Raw genomic sequence first — 20,674 nt, 5'->3', positions numbered from 1 at the left:
CACGCGTTGTATTTACCACGTGCTGCACTTACCACGCGTTGCTTACCACGTGCTGCACCTACCAAGCGTCATATTTACCACGCGTTGTATTTACCACGCATTGTATTCACCACGCGTTGTATTTACCACGCGTTACTTACCACGTGCTGCACCTACTAAGCGTCATATTTACCACGCGTTGTATTTACCACGCATTGTATTTACCACGCGTTGTATTTACCACGCATTGTATTTACCACGCGTTCTTTACCACACATTGTATTTACCACGCGTCGCATTTACCACGCATTGAATTTACCACACGTTGCTTACCACGTGCTGCACCTACCACGCGTTGTATTGACCACGCATTATATTTACCACGCGTTGTATTTACCACGCATTGAATTTATCACGCGTTGCATACCACGTGCTGCACTTACCACGCATAGTACTTGCCACGCCTTGTATTTACCACGCGTTACATTCACCACGCATTGATTTCTTACGCGTTGCACTCACCAAGCAATGAATATACTATACATTGCATTTACCACTCAGCCAGTAGACTCGAAGCTGTCGCTCTCGCGTCTGCGCATGCGTAATCCTTGCGCTCTGATTGGTCCGTGTGTTTCCTTAATAATTCAAAAACGAAGCTTCAAACCCCATTTTTGCAAAGGGAAATCTTACTCAGAATCGCGTCAACTACTATCCATTTCCGGGATCTATACTAATTGCGAGACACCCTGTCTATTGAATGGAATAGTATGCATTTTACTATGTATATACTACACTGTTATTATGTATATTCCTGTTTATAGTTGGTGTAAATATTTTTATTGCTACATGTTACTCTTTTACTTCTGTCATTATACACAAATAATTGTTTAAAATTATGTAATTAACAACAATTATATTATTATACTGATAAATATTACTTGCTTTTATTATTCAATCTTTTACCTCTGTTATTATGCACAAAATAATAGCACAAAATAATGTACTAAATAATAATTGCATTATATCGCTGTTAAATTTTGTTTTTACTACTAAATAATACTCGTTGACGTGTTATTACATGCAAAGTAATTGTAGAAAATTATGTAGCGAATAATTATGTACGATGATATTTGTAGTTGGAATTCAAATTACAATGAGTTATGACCCTTCGAGGTTATCAGATCAAGGTCAAAGGCTGCAAAAGCACGCTATAATGTAGATGTGGCATTTGAAGAAGATGTGATAAATGAACGTGGCATAGAATGGTTTAAAAAATTTTCAGAAGAAAATTTGGTGATAAATCTCTTGAAGATTTACCCCATTCAGAATTCCGGACGTTCTTACGTTACTGACAATGAAGAATTACGTCCCATTATTAAAAATGCAAATTGGAGAAGTGATTATTCGAGTGAATACAACCGTTTGATATGCATTCGATTTATATTCCAGCGGTATAGAAAATTATTGTATACAATTCTCTGCATTCAACGTTTATTTGAAATTATGATTTATTGCAACAGTATATTGAAAATATTCGGTTCATCTTCTGTTGTGCAATATTTAAATGCAATAAAATTATTAAGTACTACAGTATACAAATTTTATAATAATTTTTAATAAATGTTGAACAGGGAATTAAAATTGATGTTAAAATTTAAGATAAATAATTAAATTTATGTTAAAATTTAAATACCACATAGGTTTAGTGAAAATAATATCAATTATCAATATTATACTAAATGAACTGTTTGTTAATTTTGTTGTATTTATTTTGTATTGGTTGAAGCAAGATATTAGTACATGACAAATAACTTTAGGATTTTCCTTAAATTTTGTATGGAGACACTTTACTCGATAGTTCTACAGTTTCTTAATTTTGATTTTGGTAATAAGTATTTGTGAAGAACCACTGTATTGGATCAGTATCAGTGACGAATCAGGGAAATAGCGCCGCCCTGCGGAGACACTTCGAAACAGCAAACCCTTTGAAGCTCAATCACCGAATGTTGTTTGTTTAACAGCATTTAAACCAATAATAAACCAATAATAAACAAAAATAAAAAATCTCATTGATATTTTGTCTGAAACTGTACAATTATTCCTTTGATGTTATTCAATATAAAACAAACAGAAATTCATGTATTATTTCTTTGTTGATTAACTTTCAGGTATTATTTTAAAACAGCAAAGTATTGTTTCAAACTTCTCATAGCAGAAATTTACTTACAGGAATATCAAACTCTATGTTATTATAATAATAATAGTACAAAATTTTTGAAGTTGGACAATTAAAATAAAAATGTAAGAACCACTAACAATTTCTTAATAAATCTATTTATAAATTATAAACTAGTTTTAAATTAGGTTAAATTATTTCTTTTATGAATTCGTTCAAACTATTTATGCTTTCACTTAATTTAAATAATTTCTTTTTTGAATTAGTTTAAATTATTTCTCTTTTTAAATTGGCTTAAATCAGTTCTTTTATTAAATTAGTTTAAATCAGATCTGTCTTAAGTCAGATTAAATTGTTTCTTTTTTTCTAATTTAGTTTATACCCTTCCTTTTTTAAGTAAATCTAAATTGTTTGTTTCTTTTTTAAATTTAGTTTATACCCTTTCATTTTTAAGTAAGTGTCAGTAGTTTGTTCTTTTTTAAATTTAGTTTATACCCTTCCCTTCTTAAGTAAGTCTAAATTGTTTATTTTTTAATTTAGTTTATACCCTTTGCTTTTTAAGTGTAAGTAGTTTGTTCTTTTTTAAATTTAGTTTATACCCTTCCCTCTTCAAGTAAATCTAAATTGTTTGTTTCTTTTTTAAATGTAGTTTATACCCTTCCCTTTTTAAGTAAGTGTAAGTAGTTTGTTCTTTTTTAAATTTAGTTTATACCCTTCCCTCTTTAAGTAAATCTAAATTGTTTGTTTCTTTTTTAAATATAGTTTATACCCTTCCCTTTTTAAGTAAGTGTAAGTAATTTGTTCTTTTTTAAATTTAGTTTATACCCTTTCCTTTTTAAGTAAGTCTAAATTGTTTGCTTCTTTTCTAATTTAGTTTATAACCTTTTGTTTTTAAGTAAGTCTAAGTTGTTTCTTTTTTAATTTAGGTTATACCTCTTCCTTTTTAAGTTAGTTTAAATTATTTCTTTCTCTAAATCAATTTAAATTATTTCTCTATAAAATCAATTCAAATTCCCCTTTCATCCTTCACAACTTAAATACAAGTAAACACGATTTGCAAACAAGATTACTAATTACCCTAAAATTAGCCTGGGGTTCAAAGTAACGTCTCGCCAGCACTGCATTTGACCGGTCGATTTTCACTGATTCAGATTTACCGACAACACGTACGTCGATAAGGTGCTTATTGTTAGTGTATGCAGGCAGCGAAAATTCGTTTAACGGAGAACGTGTTAAAATACGAGCCTGCTAATCATCCAGTATTAGTTCACGCACGATTCCACATCTCCTGTAGAGTGGTTTTGAGGTGCAAAGTGCACTGCGAAGTGCAATGCGAATTGCCAGTTTAATACCGATTGCGCGTGCAAATAGAGATGCGTTGACTGACAGTGGTTCCTTGTTTACGAATTAGGTGCAATCAAACGCAAAATTGTCCTAGCAAATATCACACCATTTGCCAATAATAGACATACCCGGCTAATTATTCTTAAGCATAAATTTTCGTGTTCATCTATTTTATTTAGTGTGATGTTCATACGATTCAAAAGTCATGTATGAAATCAATTAGGATAAATGAGTAATTAAAATTTATCATCACTTTGTTTTTTTTATATAAATAATTTTTTAGATGACTTAATCTGACTGCAATTTTTGAACACTATTAATAATAAATAAATTAAATGTCAAATAATAAATGTTACCTTGAATGATAGTAGAAAAACTACCCCTACAGGCTTCAAAAAAGTTGTAAAATAATATAGAAAATAAAAATTTGTTATATTATATAACACATATACAATTAACAACAAAATTTATTTTTTAAAATAATGAATATACGTACGCAATAAAGCTTGTCATGTTGAATAATAAATTTAATAAAACAATAAATCTTGTCATGTTGAATAATAAATTTAAGTAGACAATAAATCTTGTCATGTTGAATAAATAATTTAAGTAGACAATAAATCTTGTCATGTTGAATAATAAATTTAAGTAAACAATAAAACCTCTCATGTTGAATAATAAATTTAAGTATTCAATAAAACTTTTAATATTGAATAATAAATTTAAGTAAACGATAAAACTTGTCATGTTGAATAATAAATTTAATTAAACAATAAAACTTGTCATGTTCAATATTAAATTTAATAAAACCATAAAACTTTTAATATTGAATAATAAATTTAAGTAAACCATAAAACTTGACATGTTGAATAATAAATTTAATAAAAGAATAAATCCTGTCATGTTGAATAATAAATTTGATCAATAAAACTTGTCACATCAAATAATAAATTTAAGTAAACAATAAATCTTGTCACGTCGAATAATAAATTCAATTAAACACTAAAGTTCGTTATACTGACAATACTAAACTTAAACATAACCTACAAAATAATACAAAAACCAAACATTTCACGTATTAATAATAAATTAAATACAGACCATGCAAATCAAAGAAGCCGTACAATAATAAATTAAAATAATAAACGAAATGAAATAAAAGAAATAAACTGGTTGTTGAGCTGATGAAATAATTCCAAAATCAGTTATTAATTGTCATACCGCCGTTTTAATGACAAAGTAAGAATTTATTTTAGCCATAATTATGATTTACCAGGAAAGAGACAACAAAAGGGAAAAACAAATAATGCGGAGAAAGCACACAGTTCGTCGGTTATAATGAAATATACACCCCTCTCGCGTCGATCACGGATGAGCGTCGTCTAATAGCTCGAAATACGCGATAAATCAAACACCAGTCACCCTTCTATGTAATCAACGAATCAAAACGGTGACAGTCCACTCGTTAGAATCGACGGAGCAATTAATTTAAATGCTTCGTCCTTAGCTTTCAGCCGTGTCATTCGAAGGATTGGAAAGGCATGATGCGTCGTACATCAATGTCACTGTGTGAATTAAACGTCTCATTACGCGGTAGGCAAGACTTTCTAACTGACCAATGATTGATAACAAACTGTCCTTAGAAAATAACTGTTCGAATTGAGACATTAAATTATCCACGTTTTATGTTTAAATATTTTTGTATTTCTATGTCACATTTTTTAGTATTCGTTTTTCTAATTTGGGGATTTAGGGATTTGGGGATTTGGGGATTTAGGGATTTGGGGATTTGGGAATTTATGGATTTGGGGATTTGGGGATTTGGGGATTTGGGGATTCGGAGATTTGGGGATTTAGGGATTTGGAGATTTAGGGATGTAGGGACTTGGGAATTTAGGGATTTGGGGATTTAAGGATTGGAGATTTAAGGATTAGGGAATTTAGGGATTTGGGAATTTGGGGATTTAGGGATTTAGAGATTTGGGGGTTTGGGGATTTAGGGATTTAGGGATTTAGGGATTTAAGGATTTAGGGATTTGGGGATTTAGAGATCTGGGGATTTAGGGATTTAGGGATTTAGGGGTTTAGGGGTTTAGGGATTTAAGGATTTATGGATTTAGGGATTTAAGGATTAGGGGTTTTAGAGATTTGGAGATTTAGGGATTTGACAATTTGGTAATTTGAAAATTTGTAGATTCGTAGATTTGGAGATTTAGGAATTTATGGTTTTGAAGAATTGGAAATTTAATAATTTGGTAATTTGAAAATTTGGAGATTTGTAGGTTTGGAGATTTAGTGATTTGTGGATTTGGAGATTTGAGGATTCTCTAAATTTTTAAATTGTTTTCCAACTCTTCAAATCCTAATATCCCCACACCCATAAATATCAAATTCTATAAATCTCCAAATTGTCAAATTATCAAATTATCAATTTTCCAATTCCTCAAATCTCTAAATCTCCAAATTCCAAAGTACCTAAATCTCCAAATCCATAAATCTCCAAATCTCTAAATCTCCAAATCCCTATATCTTCAAATCCCTAAATTTCCAAATCTCCAAATCCCTAAATCCCTAAATCCCTAAATCCCTAAATCCCTAAATCCCTAAGTCCCTAAGTCCCTAAATCCTTAAATCCCTAAATCCCTAAACCCTTAAATCCCCAAATCTCCCACTCTCCAATTCCTCAAATCCTAAACTCCCCAATTCCCCAAATAACTCTCCTTATCCCCAAATTCCCAAATCCCCAAATCAAACTCTTCATCTACAAAAATCAAAAAACTGTCAAACATCCTTAACAGATATTTCTCCAAAAATAATACAATAACATAAGACAGTGAGTATTAATTAAAAATACCGATATAAATCTTGCAAAAGAAACATGGTTATAAATACTGCATGCAAGCGTGAGGTGGTAACAAAAAATGTGTCAATTAAATGATATATGAAACACATTCATCTGGGTTATCTATATTATCTAGATTATCCGTGCCATCTATCTAATGAAATCGCCTGGAGAAATCAAATCTCATTTTAATAAAAAATCATAGAAATCGCTGAAATAAAGAATAGCGTTCCGTTCGCCGCATTTATCACTGCAGTAATAAAAATTTATAACACTGCGCCGAAAGTTGAGCTTAGGATAAAATGAATTTGTCTGTGTAGATATACGTATCTAGATACTCTACCAATGGTGGCTCAGAAATAACTACTGCTATACTGCTGCACTTTCAAAGACTATCAAGATTTCACAATCAAGATTTCGATCACTGAAACAAAACTTTAGAAACTTTCTAACCTGACACATATCACATATGGTTATTCACTAAATTCGTCGAAATATGTTTGTATTTACAATGAAGTAAATACAAGTAAATACATCTCCTTAAAGTTAGTTAAAATCCCTCAATAGGTAATCGCAAGCTGTCTCTAATATTTCTTCCAAATTAATTTTGTGAAGTCAATGAGAACAAAGAAACATGGAGCAACGATCTCGACTAATATAGCCGCAGGTTAGAACCGTAGATATATTCATGCTATAACAGAACAAAGCACTCAGATACGCAGTTCTAAGCTCCAGATATATCGATCGTAATCGTTACACGTTGCTTTACTTTCATCGATGGTTCTCTTAGAAACCGAGTCTCGCGGTAACTGATCGCGCTGAGGCCCGGCGGCGATCAGTTAACGCGACCATAGTATACCTCTCCAGCGTAAAACACGTTAACGCATTGTTTTCTAAGCATTGTCTTCAAGTTGCTTACTTTCATGTGCATTCATACGAAATTTACAGAATAAATATTTAACACGTTAAGGGTTTCTGTGGAATTCATAACTTTTGCACGCTACTTTAGGGAGCACTGAAATATTTCTTCGGTAAAAAGTTCGGCTTTAAGTAAGAATAATTTACTGCAAAGTAGCAAAATATTTATTTATTTAATAAGTGTTTAATATGTTAAGAGTTTCACTGTAAATTTTAACCATAAATTTGGTAAAGTATGAAGTTTTTATCTCTTGTTTATACAGCAAATGATTCAGTGACGTTACCAAACAATATGGTAGAACGGATCAACGTTTACTTAAGAGCATTAGACAAATGCGTAACTAATTTGGATAACAAGGTCTGCGCAATTAGAGAGGAAACAGAATAGTAGATTTACGGGGACGTCGGTCGAGCGACAAGCGATAATTCGGCGCTAAGTCATTAGCCTGGCCGCTCATTATACCGCAAGGTGTGCATAATAGCTACGGCATATCTCAGTGGGTCCTAATTCGCCGGCATCTTCCTCTTCCCCGTTCGTCCGATTATCCTTTCAATTTTATGCTTATGCGTTTCTATCTTGGCTCCGTTCCGAACCGCAATAACTTTCCCTCTAATTTACTGAGGAAATATATGAAACTCGATTTAGCCTTAGGAGCGAACGCTTCTCTTTCAACCCCCGGATTTCTACTACTTGCTCGCAATTTTCGTTCTGTTTACTCGCGTTTAACGACCAATTACTTTCGCCCTATATATTAACAGTTATTTTATGATCACTGACACATTTTGAAATATTAGAAGGTACTTCTTCCTTCCAATCTTGTGTTTTTGACGACTCAGTAGTTTGTACTGTTTGTTTGTAGTAGTTTGTAGTTTGATGACTTGAAAGTACTTATTGGGGATATAATAGTATTATACTCCAGAAAATAGACCCAGCAATTTGACATTGGAATTCAGGAATCTAGGAACTTGAAGATTTGATGCAATTCTGATTCTAAAACATTAAGGGGGGATCCTGCTTTAGGAGCCCTAAAAAGAGCGTTTTTTAGGGAATTTTTTTAGGACAGAAAAAAAAAGGTGACCCTAGTGAACTTTTTAGATTATTTTACTACATGTTTGAACAAGAAAAAAACAATTTTTGTACAGAAAAATATTCAAACGCAGTCGATTTTTATGCACATCTGTGCAACGCCTTTCAATTGCAGTTCGTAATTTTCGTCTGAAATTAAAAAACCAAAGAGAATTCTAATTTTCATAGTCTCTCCTTCTATTTGAACTAAAAAAATTCACGAGAAATATTTTTAAACAACTTTTTTAGCAAGTTGAAATAATTTTTTTTTTCAAAAAAAGGAAAATTTTCTTCAAACCTGAGAAAATTTTACAATTTCACAATTTTTTTGGTTTTTCTTAGTTCAAATAGAAGGAAAGACTATGAAAATTAGAATTCTCTTTGGTTTTTTAATTTCAGACGAAAATTACGAACTGCATCTTTCCCGCCGATTGGAGACTGCAATTGAAAGGCGTTGCACAGATGTGCATAAAAATCGGCTGCGTTTGAATATTTTTCTGTACAAAAATTGTTTTTTTCTTGTTCAAACATGTAGTAAAATAATCTAAAAAGTTCACTAGGGTCACCTTTTTTTTTTCTGTCCTAAAAAAATTCCCTAAAAAACGCTCTTTTTAGGGCTCCTAAAGCAGGATCCCACCTTAAGTAGCCATATAACTATGATTATGATTAAAAAATTTCTCCCTGAAATTACAACAAGCGCATGCATCCCCAGGCTGATAGACGTAGAAATAATTGTTTCGGTGCAAATAAACGAGGGATCTCCCGCACGATCTACGAAGTGTCCCGTCAGACGACTAAAGAACCTATTTCCACTCGACTGGTCGAGAAAGAGAGAGTAATTATTATCACGCAAAAGGATAAGGAGAGTTCGTTGGACTAACTTCCGCCGTGATAATTTATACTTGCCATGATTCGCGCGGCAAGGGGGCTGAGAAAAGGGGGCGCAGGGTGGAAGGATAAGGAAAGAAAGAGCGCGGGTCGCACAATGCTGACTTTGCACGTTTCCATTTGAATGTACCTTTACCACGAATCTAACCTCGTCTTTCTACCTAGAGACATCTAATGAACAGGGGTTCGTTTTGACTGTCATCTTTTATAGCTTCAAGGTCATTAACATATTCTATAAAGTGTGTGCCTTATTCCATCTCCTCTGGCATTTATATACAAATTTATATGCAAATGCATGTATACAGATTATTCCTATGATGTATGATGATCAATTGTGAAATGATCAATTGTAAGTCTTAGGAATAAAAGGTAAATGCAAGAATTATAAATTAATTTATCTGCAACAATTCTTATGTACTTATAAACCATACTTGTATACTTATATATATTATATATATTTATATATATTTATGTGTACTTGTTCATCTTACTTTGAAAAATACTTGCACGTGACGCACCTGCGTTTCAAACATAATAAATTTTAGTCGAATTTTTAATGTACTGAAGGTACAATCTGAAGTTCGAGTTCAGTTATAAAATTCAGTTATAAAGTTCAAGTTCATTCTGAGTTCGTTGAATAGAAAATTGACATAACATTTCAACTTTCTATATTTTTTTAATATTGTAGCTCTAATTGATTACTTTTGACTGACACACCTGATAAATCATGAGATAAGGTTAATAGTAATAATAATTTCTGTAACTAAGTTCCAAGAAAATTGTATTATAGAACATAATAAAAATCACATTAAAGTCATTTATCAAAAAAGTATGAATACATATATCTTAATAAAGAATAAATAAAAACTCTATTTGTTTTCATACCTGACTATTACTATTATATACCAGAATATTAAAGTATTTTAATATGAATCATTTTTGTATAGTTTAAGGAATATTCTAAATATGCTAAAGTTGCTCTAACTCTAATATATCATGTGGAATCTGAGAACAGGTTAAGTCGGACAGTGCAACACATTGAGACGCATTTACTTGGATACAGAGTGACGTTGCAGAAGTTGTGACATAACTTTGTTCAGCCATGTGGATTTGCAACCATAACGATATATCTATGTTTGCGTCACGTTATAAGATCTTATGAATTTTTATAAAGTCAAAGTGCATTTGTAAGTCGGTTTTAGTAAACATTTTTGGGTTATGAGATGTTTCAGTTTGGAGGGTCGACATTTTGAAGATAACTGTGCTTTAACTTTAACAGATATTTAGTAGAAAATGTATCCCCTTCCCTTACCATTTATTTAACACATTCATTAGTCAAGACTAACTATTCAGGGCTATAACATTAAAACGAACGAAGAAAATTTAAATGTTGTAACTATTTTATATTCAGGGATCCTTGATAATGTAACTTACAGCTGGACCTAAATTTAAAGTTGAAGAGTATTCAAAATTTGAATAAGGTTTATGTGTGTATTATGTGTGTTATATACATATATTATAATATGTATTTAAGTATGTATCTAAAGATGTTTAATCAACAATCAAAGTGTAGGAGACGCAGTCATCTTGCGGATATTTAATTTATTTCAAAAACTAGCTGTCTAGAAAAAAATTTAAAAACACCAAGTAATAGGGAAGACATTTTTACTGGGAAAAGCATTGAAAGATGTGGTAAATCCAGTTTTGTTGAATCAGGAAAGAAATAGTTTAGTAAAACACGTGGATCAGAGGTTTTCAACCATAGAGGGCGCTTCTGTTTCAACTTGAAGAAACAAAAGAATGAAAACATAATTTTAACCACATCAAAATGGAAAAGATTTACAATAAAGCTAAGGACGAATTAGGAAAAGAGTAAATTTAAAATAATGGTAACTATTTATAGTTAAAGAAACTAGTTATTAATTTTTAATTTTCTGATCAAATTTCTAGAAAAATAAGTGCTCTTCACTTGTTTCAATAATGAACATTGTATCTACAATATTATATTTTTAAACAAAATAAGATTAATGTAGTGCTTACGTTTAGTCTAATTTCAAGGTGTACAAAATTTAGGGTAAAATTGTTAAGTTAGAATATGACTATAGATTAAATAAAAATGTCAAGTTAGAACATAAGTAAAATTGTTAAATTTGTTAAATTTGTTAAACTTGTTAAATTTGTTAAACTTGTTAAATTTGTTAAACTTGTTAAATTTGTTAAATTTGTTAAATTTGTTAAATTTGTTAAATTTGTTAAACTTGTTAAATTTGTTAAATTTGTTAAATTCGTTAAACTTGTTAAATTTGTTAAATGGTTAAGTTTGAATGCAAGTAAAATTATTAACTCACAATATGACTATAAATGTAAATAAAATTGATAATTTGTAACATAGCTATAAATAAAAATCAAATTTATAACTCGTAATATAACTATAAATATACTTGAAATTTCAAACTGACAATGCCAGTACCAAGTTAGACTCCTTCCATATAAATAAAATAAACTGAATAAGTACTAAACTGACTTCTAATTTTAACCCAACAATATCAGTACTAAAAGAAACTCCTTCCACACAAATAAATTAAACTGAATAATTATTAAACTGACTTATAATTTTAACCCAACAATATCAGTACTAAAAACGACTCCTTCCACACAAATAAAATAAACTAAATAACTCGAGCTAAGATCCTAAATACCACACGAATTTTACATCAAACAGTACACTAATAAATATACTCTTATTTATATCCATTAATATACTACTATTTGCTTCTCTATCTCGAACAAAACTCTCGACACCGATATTACAGTATACACACATGTATTTACCGGTGCTTTTGTCGAATAACTACCACATTAAAAAAGTTAGCATAGTCTCATTCCAATAATCGTAGGTTCTTTGGAAACATCGCTTTTAAAACACGTTACCGTTTCATTATTTCTTAGAAAAAGAACGGTTGCCTGTGACACGCCTGATAGTACTCGAGAGAGGTGATCGAAATCTTATCGACACGCTGAATCTCTTTAATCGCCACCCCCGTTTTAGTGCTTCATATATAGTTGCATAAAATGCGCGTCAGTACGGATTCGCGCACGGTGTTACTGAATCGCGTTGTAAATTTAGTTTCCCATCGATCCAGAACGATTCTAGCGTTCTCGAAACAATTCTTTCTTATCAATTCTCAATGGATATATGTATTTCTTCTGACTTGAAAGTAGTTCAGTGGAACTAATGAAAGAGATTATTCCTGGTCGAAGCAATTAAATATTTAAACGATATCGGTTTCAGAAATTGATCTGATGTTATAATAGATAGGAAGTCAATTTTGATAGTATTTGGGAGCTTAACTTTATTGATAGATTTAATGACTGAACGAGGTATTGCAGGGTTGATGGCTTGGAGGTGGTTGATAGATTTGCGTAATTTTTTGGGTTGAGGTATGAAGTTTAGAGGGTTAGCTCATTTTTGGAAATTGGAGTTTCGAGTAGACTTTTGGTATTTCTGGGGTTTGCAGTTTTGGTGATTTGAAATTTTGGGATTTCGGAATTTTAGAATTTCGATAACTTGAAATTTTGGTATTTTGGTATTTTGGTATTTTGGTATTTTGGAATTTTGGAATCTTGGTAATTTGGAATTTGGAATTTTGGAATTTTAGAATTTGGAATATGAGGAATTTAGGATTTGGGGAATTTGGAATTGGGGGAATTTGTGATTTGAGGAATTTAGGATTAGGGGAATTTGGGATTTGAGAAATTTGGAATATGGAGAACTTAGAATTTGGAGAATTTGGAATTTGGAGAATTTGGAATTTGGAGAATTTGGAATTTGGAGAATTTGGAATTTGGAGAATTTGGAATTTGGAGAATTTGGAATTTGGAGAATTTGGAATTTGGAGAATTTGGAATTTGGAGAATTTGGAATTTGGAGAATTTGGAATTTGGAGAATTTGGAATTTGGAGAATTTGGAATTTGGAGAATTTGGAATTTGGAGAATTTGTAATTTGGAGAATTTGTAATTTGGAGAATTTGTAATTTGGAGAATTTGTAATTTGGAGAATTTGGAATTTGGAGAATTTGGAATTTGGAGAATTTGGAATTTGGAGAATTTGGAATTTGGAGAATTTGGAATTTGGAGAATTTGTAATTTGGAGAATTTGTAATTTGGAGAATTTGTAATTTGGAGAATTTGTAATTTGGAGAATTTGTAATTTGGAGAATTTGTAATTTGGAGAATTTGTAATTTGGAGAATTTGTAATTTGGAGAATTTGGAATTTGGAGAATTTGGAATTTGGAGAATTTGGAATTTGGAGAATTTGGAATTTGGAGAATTTGGAATTTGGAGAATTTGGAATTTGGAGAATTTGGAATTTGGAGAATTTGGAATTTGGAGAATTTGGAATTTGGGAAATTTGGGATTTGGGGAATTTGGAATTTGGAGAATTTGGAATTTGGAGAATTTGGAATTTGGAGAATTTGGAATTTGGAGAATTTGGAATTTGGAGAATTTGGAATTTGGAGAATTTGGAATTTGGGAAATTTGGGATTGGGGGAATTTGGAATTTGGAGAATTTGGAATTTGGAGAATTTGGAATTTGGGGAATTTGGAATTTGGGGAATTTGAAATTTGGAATTTTGGTAATTTGGAATCTTGATATTTGCATTTTGGAATTTTGGTAGTTTGTAATCTGTAATTTTGGTATTTTGCAATTTTGGTAATTTAAAATTTTTGAATTTTGTTACTTTAGAATTTTGGTAATTTGGAATTTGGAATTTTGGTACCTTAGAATTTTGATATTTTTGAATTTTAAAAACTTTATGATTTTAGAATCCAAGACTCAGGATCATTTTGCAACTTTGAAAATATATAATGTTAATTTTGCAATTTAGGGAGTTCTAAACTTTTAAATATTAGAATATTTGACACTTTGAGATTTTGCTTGACCATGTTTACAATTAAAATTATTAGAATTTCATGATGTTAAGGATTTATAGAATTAAAATTTTTAAACTCCAATTTCATGAATTTCTGAATTTTGCAACCTTAAATCTCTACAATCTTAAAATTCTTAAACTCTGCCTCTCTATAATTTCGGAAATTCGGGACTTCGATTTTTTGAAATTTTTCTATTTTGTATATTTCAAGAATCAATCAATTTAAATCTAATATTGCTCCAATGTACAAAGAACACAGAATTTTTCAAAGCTACAATACAAATGTTGTATTTCATATTTGCATTCCACTATTCTGAACACAACCACCCTTCATTCTCACAATCACAACCAGTGATGCAGAATTAAATCTAAATTCCAGGAGAGAAATTATTGTATTTCATGATTGTAATACCTAACTCCCAAAGGTAGATAACATTAGCACAACAATGGAATAACGTCAACAGCAGAGAATCGATGAAACAAATAAACTTGAAGAATTCTTCAAATAAATAGCAACATGCCATCGTCTCGATATGATCGATCTAATCATTGTTCGATAATATTGGGACACTTGAAACACATATTTAAAAAATTTCTGCAATCTCATGCTTGTGATAAATTTCTATTAACATTTTTAGTAATATTGTAATTTTAAAACCGTACATTCTTAATTATAATATTAACTGTAATTACTTAAAAATTTATAGAAGTCGTTAAAGTTCAAGAGAGGTTAATTTTATTTTTATCCACTATGATTTTTCACTACAGAAAATGTGAAGGTTGCTTAGAGTAACTATAACTTAAAACTCGTCAAAAAATTGCGAATAAACTCTTTGAACAAAAATAAGATAACTTGAATAAAATAATACTAAGATTGAAAATAAAATGAGGTAACTAAACTTTGAAGCATATTTATGGACATCCATCTTGCAAGATAAAATACTAGCACGAAAAGTATAAAAAATTACCAGGTATTCAAGCAACATATCAGCAAAAGATTTAAGCTCTTTACATTCTGATTTATTAACTTACCATTGCTAATGCCATTGTCAATTACCATTTTTATACCATTGATTCAAATTGCATGCTTTCAACATATAAGAATATTAATAGCTTCCCTATTTCCTTGGAATTTATGTGACGTTTGACACCGAAACTTTTTATATTGTAGTAGAAAACTGAGATGTTAAACTTTACAGCTGCACTGGTATGTTCAGAAGAGAGTGTGTAATGACTGACTAATTATGGTCGAAATAATTGATTAATTGTGGTCGAAGTAACTGGTTAATTGTGGTTGAAATAATTTATTAATTATGGTCGATACTGGATAATTGTAATCCTAACAAATGATTAATTCTGGAGTTAACAAACTTAATTGTAGGCCTAACAAAATAATTAATTCTGAACTTAAGAAAATTAATTGTGAGAATAACAAATGATTAATTCTGGAGTTAAGAAACTTAATTGTGGGCCTAGCAAAATGATTAATTCTGGAGTTAAGAAACTTAATTGTGGATCTAACAAAATTATTAATTCTCGGCTTAACAAACTTAATTGTGGGCCTAACGAAATTATTAATTCTGGACTTGACAAACTTGATTGTGGGTCTAACAAAATTATTAATTCTGGGCTTAACAAACTTAATTGTGAGTCTAACAAAATTATTAATTGTGGACATAACAAACTTAATTGTGGGTCTAATGAAATGATTAATTCTGGGCTTAACAAACTTAATTGTGGGCCTAACGAAATGATTAATTCTGGGCTTAACAAACTTAATTGTGGGCCTAACAAAATTATTAATTCTGGACTTAACAAACTTAATTGTGGACCTAACAAAATGATTAATTCTAGACTTAACAAACTTAATGGTAGTCCTAACAAAATTATTAATTCTGGACTTGACAAACTTAATTGTGGACCTAACAAAATGATTAATTCTAGACTTAACAAACTTAATTGTGGGCCTAACAAAATTATGAATTCTGGAATTAACAAACTTAATGGTAGTCCTAACAAAATGATTAATTCTGGACTTAACAAACTTAATTGTGGGCCTAAACTGACTAACTGTGATCGTAACTCACTAATTCTATGCATAACACATTAATTACGATAGTAACTCCAGTCAGAATAACTTATAAACTGTAATCAAAACTCAGTCGTATTACAAACCTAGAACACTCGTTTTACGTTCGTCATCACACCTAAACAGCTCATGTCCAAAAAGGATCCAAAAATAAACAAACCATCACTAGCCCCTTCCTCAATTACTACCATAAGTTCGTGTCCAAAAAGGATCCAAAAATAAACAAACCATCACTAGCCCCTTCCTCAATTACTACCATAAGTTCGTGTCCAAAAAGGATCAAAAAATAAACAAACCATCACAAACCCTTCCTCAATTACCCCATAACGTTTAAACTCGATCGAAGATCGCTTTACAACCCGATTTACAAGACAACTGGTACTCGGAGCAAGAAAGCTAACATGTGATCCCTAATCAGTATATGCATTATACCTCGAAGTCAGCAGAGTAACCATAAATCACGTAATCAGACTATCTCCCAGATCACACGATTCATTAATACTTTTCCGACCTGAATGCACAAACAGTGACGAATTCTTCCAGGAAATATGAAATCGCACTTAACAGAACCACCTACTGAAACTCGAGTTTTATACCAGAACGGCTGTTGTTTAAAGACTTACAATATCCGCACGATGATACTAGTCCTCGAAACAACACCAAACATTTAACGATTCTCTGTTTTTGTTAAGAGACATTTACATCGAACAACATCGAAAAGAAAACACATGGCGACACGTTGCAATAACTGGAAAGGAAGATCTAGTTCCACTGAGAGACCGGGGGTGAAGGTTCGGATAATTGCTCGATTTACCTGACAACGGATCGTTCAGCGCGGATACCCATGCCACAATGCAGAAAACCGGAATCGCGAGAATCTGGAGCATAGTGTTGTGTGAACGACGCGGCTACGTCAACTGAGTGGCGTAAGCGAGGCGTCGCGACGCTTTGCCGCCAACCGAGTCACGCCTGCGCCCTTTAATTCGCGAATTAGGGAACTAATTTTTGGGGGATGCATGTTTACAACTGTGGAGCTAGGATAAGGTGCTTTGGTACTGAGAATGCTTTGTGGGGTAGGGTTAGTGGAACGGGGGTTTGGGAGTTGCATAACTGCGGTTCATGGACTTCAAAGTAGTAATTTATTAATTTCTGTCGAATTAGGGTAATAGATTTTTGGGGATGCATTTTTACAACTGTTGTGGAACTAAGATAAGATTTTTTGGTACTGAGAATGCTTTGTGGGGTAGGGTTAGTGGAGGTTTGGAATTAGGGTTTGGGAATTGGAACATGAAATTTCGGAATTTAGGAATTTTGGAATTTTGAAATTTTGGAATACTGGAATTTGTGAATCTAAGGATTTAGGAATTTGAAATTTCGCTATCTGACAATGAGGGTGTGAACGCTTGGGAAATTGGAAATTTGAGAATTTTAGAATTTCAGAATTTGGAAACTTAAAAATTTGATACTTCCAAATAGACTTTTGGTATTTCTGTGGTTTGCAGCTTTGGAATTTGGAAATTTGGGAATTTGGGAATTTGGGAATTTGGGAATTTGGGAACTTGGGAATTTGGGAATTTGGGAATTTGGGAATTTGGGAACTTGGGAACTTGGGAATTTGGGAATTTGGGAATTTGGGAATTTGGGAATTTGGGAATTGGGAAATTTGGGAATTTTGAAATTTTAGAATTAGGAATTTGAAAATTGGGAAATTTGGGAATTTGGGAATTTGGGAATCTGAGAAATTGGGAATTTAAGATTTCGGTATCTGAGAGTTTGAACGCTTGGGAAATTGGAAATTTGAGAATTTTAGAATTTCAGAATTTGGAAATTTAAAAATTTGATACTTTCAAATAGACTTTTGGTATTTCTGTGGTTTGCAATTTTGGAATTTGGAAATTTGGAAATTTGGTATTTTGTATTTTGGAATATTGGAATTTTGATAAGTTAGAATTTCAGAATTTTTGAATTTTGTAAGTTAGTAGGACGTAGAGTGTAAGGTGTTTTGTAAGACTGTGACTATAGTTTTCAAAGTAGTAATAATTTATTAATTATGATCGAATTAAAAAACTAGTTTTTGGATGATGCCTATTTACAACTGTTGTAAAGTTAGAATGATGTACAAGATTCTTTGGATATGTAATAAAAAGATTTTCGTGATAGGGTTAGTGGAACGTGATGTTTAGAAAGTCCTGCAAAACTATGGTCATAGACTTGAAAGTAATAATAATTTATTAATTGTGCTCGAGTTAGTGAACTAATTTTTGGAGGAGTCCTATTTACAACTATTGTAAAGTTAGAATGATGTACAAGCTTCTTCGGCTGTATAGTAAAAAGATTTTATATGATAGTATTAGTGGGACGTAGCGTTTGTGAAGTCTTGCAAGACTGATCAGTGGTCACAAGCTTCAATGCGATCGTAACGACTTATTATGATCGAATGAACGAACTAATTTTTGGAAAATACCTTGCACCTGTCATGGAATTAGAATGTATAAGGTTCTTTGGCTATGTAGGGAAAAGGTTTTATGTGATAGGGTTATTGAAACGTGAGACATCTTTGAGATGTCCTGCCAAACTAGTTGTCATAGGCTTCAGTGTGGTCGTATAATGACTTGTTGTGGTCGAATTAAGGTACTCATTTTTCTGAAATGCCTTACAAGTAATGACACCTTACAACTTACAAATGAACTTGAATACACTTACAAATGATGTAGAAAGCTCTTAGACTATATAGTGATGTGGTAGATTTGATGTGGTAGGATTAGTGCTTTACACTAGAATAGTGTTTTGCAGGGAAGTCTCGTAACATTGATTATTATTAGTTCTGAGCTTCAGAGGAATAAGTTTAGGTACTTCTCTATTTATTAAGTTTTAGTAATGTAATTTGATGGATTCACAGCTCTATAAACTTTGAATAACTCAATTTAGAAAATTTATAAATATACAATTTTTTAAGTATGAATATAACATCAGATCATATGCCATAAATTTTCAAATCATAACTTGCTAAATTCTCAAATTTTCTACCTTCTCATAAATCATCTCCAAACTACAAATTTCCACATCTACAAATTTCTGAAACAGTTATCTTTCTCATCCAAACTTTGAAACCGAAAGATCCAAATAACATAACTCCGTCTACAAACTTCACCATTCGCGAAATCTGAGAGTTCATAAATTTCGAATGCTGAAGGTCTTCAGATCTCCAAATTTTCTTAATCAATTAAGAACTATCTCCATAACTATCAGCATTCCCTAGGCAAGCCTACGGCGGTCGCCAGTGTACTAGTCACTTTCAAGTTAATTACGTTATCAAGTAATTAAGTTAAGATTTATCACTTTGTCTCTTCTTCCCTTTCACAGTCCGCTGGCTCGACCTCTTGAAAGGCGGTTAATTGTATCAGAGATCTACGTGACAAATTTGCCGTGAATAAAAACGGAATATGTATTTTGATTGAATGTTCAGAGTCTTCTGTGATAACTATCGTTTTCACAGAACAAAATTTTTCATCTCGTATATTAAAAATTGTTATTAACTTCAATGATTTCTAAGCTTTCATTTAACTAGTTTTGGGTTCGGATACTATGCGGGTTTCCGGCTGGGGATTATGGAAGCCAAAATCAAGGCGTCTATCAGTGACGCTTTTGGAACTGAAATTGCAGTAACTTTTGTATTAGGTTGGGAAGTATTATCATAACGGTTTATCACATCCTCAATTTAAGTGACGACCATATTATATCATTGCACATGAGTACATCTTTGCAATTATTTGCTAAGCCCACAATTAAGTTCCTTAACTCCAGAATTAATCATTTTGTTAGACCCACAATTAATTCTCTTAAGTTCAGAATTAATCATTTTGTTAGGCCCACAATTAAGTTTGTTAAGTCCAGAATTAATCATCTGTTAGGACTACAATTAACCAGTATCGACCATAATTAATAAATTATTTCAACCACAATTAACCAGTTACTTCGACCACAATTAATCAATTATTTCGACCACAATTAGTCAGTCATTACACATCCTCTTCTGAACATACCAGTGCAGCTGTAAAGTTTAACATCTCAGTTTCTACTACAATATAAAAAGTTTCGGTGTCAAACGTCACATAAATTCCAAGGAAATAGGGAAGCTATTAATATTCTTATATGTTGAAAGCATGCAATTTGAATCAATGGTATAAAAGTGGTAATTGACAATGGCATTAGCAATGGTAAGTTAATAAATCAGAATGTAAAGAGCTTAAATCTTTTGCTGATATGTTGCTTGAATACCTGGTAATTTTTTATACTTTTCGTGCTAGTATTTTATCTTGCAAGATGGATGTCCATAAATATGCTTCAAAGTTTAGTTACCTCATTTTGTTTTCAATCTTAGTATTTTTCAATCTTATTATTATTTTATTCAAGTTATCTTATTTTTGTTCAAAGA

The 20,674-nt window shown here is 31.5% G+C and overlaps 1 protein-coding gene across 3 annotated transcripts in view; it reads right to left on the bottom strand.

Annotated features, from left to right (window-relative positions):
* The window catches only part of LOC100880608 (neurotrimin), a 185,131-nt gene extending 167,989 nt beyond the window's left edge, over positions 1–17,142 (bottom strand). For 2 of the 3 annotated variants that reach the window (XM_012288790.2, XM_076539588.1), the window contains exon 1: positions 17,054–17,142. In XM_012288790.2, coding sequence (XP_012144180.1) covers positions 17,054–17,126 — 73 coding nt within the window. In that variant the 5' untranslated portion in view covers positions 17,127–17,142. Of the gene's footprint in view, positions 1–422; positions 496–17,053 lie in introns of those variants that run through there. The other variant, XM_076539587.1, reaches the window with a different exon arrangement.
* Positions 17,143–20,674: the final 3,532 nt, after the last annotated feature.

This window comes from Megachile rotundata, chromosome 14 (assembly GCF_050947335.1).
Source record: "Megachile rotundata isolate GNS110a chromosome 14, iyMegRotu1, whole genome shotgun sequence".
NCBI classification, from domain to species: Eukaryota; Metazoa; Arthropoda; class Insecta; order Hymenoptera; family Megachilidae; genus Megachile; species Megachile rotundata.
Note: the sequence above shows the minus strand (reverse complement) of the source record. Positions and strands in the feature narration are given on the sequence as shown.